At 34.0% G+C, this 6,000-nt stretch overlaps 1 protein-coding gene across 6 annotated transcripts in view; it reads right to left on the bottom strand.

Moving 5' to 3' along the window:
- The window catches only part of LOC127569225 (long-chain-fatty-acid--CoA ligase 6-like), an 83,663-nt gene continuing 77,663 nt past the window's right edge, over nt 1-6,000 (bottom strand). For all 6 annotated transcript variants that reach the window (XM_052013642.1, XM_052013646.1, XM_052013644.1 and 3 more), the window contains one exon: nt 1-3,921. In XM_052013642.1, coding sequence (XP_051869602.1) covers nt 3,781-3,921 — 141 coding nt within the window. In that variant the 3' untranslated portion in view covers nt 1-3,780. The remainder of the gene's footprint in view (nt 3,922-6,000) is intronic.

Here is a 6,000-nt window from a genome sequence, read left to right as displayed (position 1 = left end):
TTCCCTCTCACAGACCATAAGGAGTTCCTGAGTAGGAACTAAGGAAATATCTGATTAAAACTATCATGAAGGGAGTTCATGATCTGAACTCCACCAAAATAACACTCTTCAGCATAAACTGTCACAGAGCAAAAGTAAATTATACAGTTGAATGTAAATTCAGAAATCCAGAAGAAAATCTTGTTGTATATTTTGACCATATATTTCCCCTTTTTGTGTTGAAAATTGACAAAAAAATATTTTTCCCCTCAAAAGATTAAAGATTGTGATGTTTCTGCATAACTTCATGAGGACATTAAAATGCATCATCATAGATATTTGCATACAATTGTTTAATACAAACTTGAATCCCCAAATTATTCTTGCATATCTATATTTTACATTCAAATTATGTAAATCTACTCCTGTAGAGTGAGTTTCAGTCTCATTAGGTTTATAATAATTTAGATAATTTTTATGTATTCACGTCATAAAATATTTCCTGATATTTTAAAATAGTTAATGAACTGAAGTATGTTTCATCTGGTAATTTGCTTTATTTGAATTTGAAACATTTTTGTATTATAAGACTACATTCCATATACACAGTCTGAATATATCGTTTTACTTGCTTTCATGCAAAAATAATGTTTTTATCTTTCTGCAGTATATAGTGTTACAGTATCCTGTACAATATCATTTGTGCTCATCTTATCTCTTTTAAAGCTGCAGTATTTGAGAAATAAAAATAATACTGCTTTATTTACACATATAGAGCAAACTGTTGAAGAACCACACATCCTCTCTTCCCTTGTCAGGATGAATATTGTACTTCTGAGACAGGGAGATGTTGCATCCATATTAATTATGATGATATCATATGTCATACAACAGAATTTTCATACCATAAGTGTTTGTGGCATCATGTCTCAAGATCAAAAATTTCTACTAAATATTGAATAATGTGGTTCTCTTTAAAAATACAATTAAGTGCACAGAAATGCTTTTGAATATTTAGACTTCCTCGGAAATGAGCATGCCATTTCAACTTTCAGAAAATATTTAACCCTCAAGGTCAAATTTCAATTTGACTTCTTGCTGACTAACACTTTGATGATGATCTCTTGTTTCGTTCTTTTCCAGTCTTATAAACAATCCCTGTGTCTACATGAAAAACTTTAATAACTTTAATGATGTCTGTTAACTCATTCTCTGGTTTCTCTTTTCCAGAGAGAAAAAAAAAGAATTAGCCGTTAATCTTTTCCTGATGGGTATAATGCAGTTCTGATAACATTCTTGTAATTTATTTTGTTTCCTCTTATTGGCAGATTTCTAATCCTGAAGCTAAATGCAATTCCCATTGCCAAATTCAGAATGATTCTACTAAAGTTATTTAGAAGGGTTTACACATTTCATAAAATTTCATTACGTTTATTTAAAATACTAACAGAGGCAAAAGCACACTTGAGTTCATTATTCTCACTACCAAATTTTAAGAGAAAATTTCTTTGCTCCAAACAGACTTTACATGATTCTTACCAGCTTTTCTGACATCCTCCTTCAGTAGTATAGATAAGACTGAAAACCAATGAGAATAGGTTTGAACTCTTAACTCATAAATTCATGGTAACATTTTTGTGATATCAACAGATATAAAGCTATTTATTCTATAGCAGCTTCTTACATCAGCATCAGTTTGTTCTGCAATGGTGCAATGTGTGATTTTGTCACAAAACAGATTACACAGACCTTACATACCTCATCTAACTAATTTCATTGAAGTCAAAAGCTGTTACCATGTGTGGGAATGAACAATGGACAGAAAGCTAATGATGTGTTGCAATTGTATTTAATCTTCTCTTTTCCCTTGGCATAAATCACACTTAAATAAGAAAATGTTTCAGATGGCACTTTCAGATTTATGTTACAATATGGTAACAATAAGGATTAATAGATGGTAAAAATCAGCAGCTTACTGAAAACTTCTGTATGCTGAAAACTTGGCTTTAAGAATGATTGTAAATATTTTTAGCTCAGTTAATTCCATTACTAGATCAGCATTGCAAATATACATTTATGAGGGGTATAGATAGAGTGAATGCATGTAGGCTTTTTCCCCTAAAGTTGGGTGAGACTAGAACTAGAGGACATAGGTTTAGGATGAAAGGTGAAATATATAAGGGGAATCTGAGGGAAAACCTCTTCACTTAGACAGTGGTGCGAGTGTGGAACAAGCTGCCAGTGGAAGTGGTAGATGCAGGTTCAATTATAACATTTAAGAGAAGTTTGGATAGGTACATGGATGGGAGGGGTTTGAAGGGATACGGTCTGGGTGCAGGTAGATGGCACTAGGCCTGTTCCTGTGCTGTAGTACTCTATGACTCTGGAATATTATTGTATTCATTTTTGACTTCTGCATGTTGATACCCTTAATTATTTTTTTAATATTTGGAAGACTTAGTAGAGTGAAGCTGTACTCACATATTACTACATTTTCCACAATAAGACTGGCAATTAGGCATAGCTTTGGACCTCCGATGGCATTCATCTCAGATATGAGATTGTTAATTTAATTATTCTGGGATTTGTGTCGAGGTCTACATTTTGGTGTTGAAGGTGTGTTGTACTGACTGAAATGCCACCTTATGAATAAGACAGTAAATTAATTCACTTGTCTCCTAAATTTAGATGGATGCAAATGTTCCTGAGCCAATTTTGGAAAAAGTCCAGGATGTTCTTACAGTGTTCTGGTCATCACTTCTCTGAAACCAAACACCACGTATCAGATCATCTAGTTATTCATCCACTTTACTGTTGCATGTGCCTACGTGATTACAGTGATAACAGTTCAAAATTGTTATAGTGCTCATCTGTAAAACACCTTGAGATAGCCTGAAGCATGGAAGGTGCTAAAGAAATACAAGAATATTTTGTATATTAATCAAGACTAACTTTCTGAAGTTTGAGAATCTGAACTAAATTCTTGATTCCACCTTACAATTGAGAGCTTCAGTCGAGGTTGCTATTTTTACCCAGAATACATCGTTGACCAAGACAGAACAAATAAGTTTTTGAACCAGGTGTCTGGCAACATTAAGAGACAGTAAGTTCTAATTGCACCTCTCAAGTCAAATGATGTGACTTCCATGTACTGCCTTGATTCTTTACAATCACTTACACACTTCCAAAATTTCACAGTATTTCTTAAGCTGCAATTTCATGAATATTTATGATCCATAATTTATTGAATGATAAATTATGTTTAATTTTAGTTCAGTACAAAAATGCTGTTGTGGTTTTGAATATGCTCATGTGTGACACAAACTATATATTTTCATGTATTGATGAATCATACAGCAAACTTAAAATTTTAGGTAACGTAGACCAATTCATATACCATAGACCAATATACAGTACATGTTTTGATTTACAAATGTTAAAGGATGACATTTAGAGTTGCTTAACCCTTAACCTAGTAACTTTTTATTCATCATTTTTACAAAATATGTACATTAGAATTTTAAGCTATTAATTATACCGTCATACAAAGTAAATTTCATTGTTGAAGAACATACAAAAATTTGTCTCAATTACAATGCAGCTTTAAAAAAGGTCAAATCTTTATTTTACATAGAAGTTCTTGAAGTTAAGCAAGAAATTCCTTCTGGTTGACTGAAGGAAGTTAATATATTTCTGAATATAGTGGAAGAATACATTTCATGTGTTCCTAATAAGTTCTTGACATAAGTTAAACAGCAGACAAATAGGACTTTTTCCCCACATGATATCTGCCAAAAATTTTCATATAGATGTATTAGCATAAAGCTCTTCAATTTGTTTCCGGAAGTAATTTCTCATCTCCACTCTCTTGGCCTTTAAGGTTGGGGTCAGCAGGCCATTTTGAACAGAGAACATTTCACAGTGGAGATAGATGTCTTTTACCTACGAGTCAAGAAATCACAATTATCAACATCTCACAATCAATGGAAATTTCTTTTTCCCCCTTTGGTCTCTCAGGTCTGTACTTTTAGCTTGAATGGCTTGGCAGACATTCTTTTGGATCTTCACCTAGGTTACAACTAATCCATCTACTACTTCAAAGCTTCCCAGAGTCTATATTTGTTCAAATTTATCTTTTCAGAAGTGTCTGACTGGAGGACTTGAAATTCTTCTGTGTGTAATAACAAATGTGAAAAAGCAGTGCTGTGCAGATTACCCTGTGAGATTAAGGTGACAAACAAAGGCTGGTTGGTGGTTCAGAAATGATTGAACAGGTTTGGGAAGGGACTCAGAAAGAGGACTGAGTGGCCATTAGTGAGGGAGAGATGTTGGGGGAAAATATCAAGTACATTTTTCCTCATCGGCTTGTTGCTGGAATTGTGTCTTATTGAGTCAGTTTTGCAGTGCACATGAAGGAAATCAGAGAAATGCAGGGCTGGGGGACATTGCAGGTAAATGGAGGAGGAGAGTCAGGACCAATCAATGTGTGAAGAGAAGTGGGGACAGGGTAGATGTCAAGGGATACTATTGGTTGGGAGAGGTCTGATGCAGAGCTAAATAAATGACAAGAAAGAAACCTACCAAAGTCAGATTTCTAATGCTGGCCTGACACCTGCTCATGGACATCTGCTTAAAATCTCACAGAATCAGGCTTCACAGGCTCTGTGAAAGTCCTCTTCTGCATGAGTGGCCTGCAGATGGCCATTCAGACAAGAATTGCAGGTTGTTACTGGCCACTGCCAAATCTGGTTACATTTTGCGTTTGTGCATCAAGTGCACAAAGAGCCCATAATAAAATCATTTAACTTGGGTTAAGTCTTCTAACTTAAATTACAATTTAATTTTCATAGAAATTGGATCATGTTACACAAATAAAAGTGATGCTTTGCAGTGTAATTTCTAGTAGACTTTACCTATTCAATGGTCTTTTGGCACTGTAATCTTTTCTAATAAAAACTTAAATGTTTCTAGTTGTGTCTTTGCAATCTCTTTAGCGGAATCCTTCCAAATGCAGTCTGTTTGAACCAGCAGTTTTATATTCTTTGAGTTTGACCTATCATACTTAGACAACAGTCATTCAACCTGTGATGAATGTGGTTGGTTAATTTTATACTTCAAATATTCCAGGATTTAAGAAGGACCAAAGGAGTTGTGGCAAAACAAAGACGTTTTGCCACAGATGTATTGTTCTGAAATACAACAAGAGTAAACGTTTTAAAACAGGACCATTAGAACTACTTGGAACACAAAATTTGTTTATGTGCAAAGAACAAATTTAAGAAAACATTATTTACTACAGCTTTTCATTCGTAGTTATGCTAGTTGCAGAAATGAACTTGGCTATTGCTGTATTCCAGTCATTTCTTTAAGTATTTTTAACCAAATGGGAGAACAAATAATACATTGGCATCTATTGCAAGAGGATTTGTGGACCAGAGTAAAGGCATCTTACTGCAACTATATAGAGCCTTGGTGAGACCACATCTGGAATATTGCATACACTTCTGGTGGTCTTAAGTAAGGAATGATACGCTTTCAATAATGGAGTACAACAAAGGCTTACAAGATTGATTCCTTGGATGGCGGATGATTCCTGTGAGGAGAGATTAAACAGACAGGGCCTACACCCAAATTTATTTGTAAAGGTTTTGGCCCAATCAGTACAAGTTGTAAGGTTTTCTGCTGAAAAGGTTCATAAAGCCAGTATAATTTGTTGAAGCATTCAATTTTTTGTTAAATGAGTACATTAATCTAATTGTGTGAACTATTTGAGGTCAGTAGCAACAGAAAATTTTAAGTGTTTCTAATCTCTGAACTATGTTATTTCTGCCAAGGAATGGAATAAAAAAAATCATATTGTTGTCATATAACATGCACAATGGCATCACAAATACAAAATGCACATAGTATGGGTCTTAATTTTCAAAGAGAACTGGTAAAATTATAAGGCTAAATTAAACTTATTTCTAAATTCGTTTCTTAACCTTACAGGTTGGCAATTTCTCAGCATTGATGATAGAA

The sequence above is a fragment of the Pristis pectinata genome, chromosome 4 (assembly GCF_009764475.1).
Source record: "Pristis pectinata isolate sPriPec2 chromosome 4, sPriPec2.1.pri, whole genome shotgun sequence".
NCBI classification, from domain to species: Eukaryota; Metazoa; Chordata; class Chondrichthyes; order Rhinopristiformes; family Pristidae; genus Pristis; species Pristis pectinata.
The sequence above is the reverse complement of the archived record's forward strand: the minus strand, read 5'-3'. Positions and strand labels throughout refer to the sequence as shown.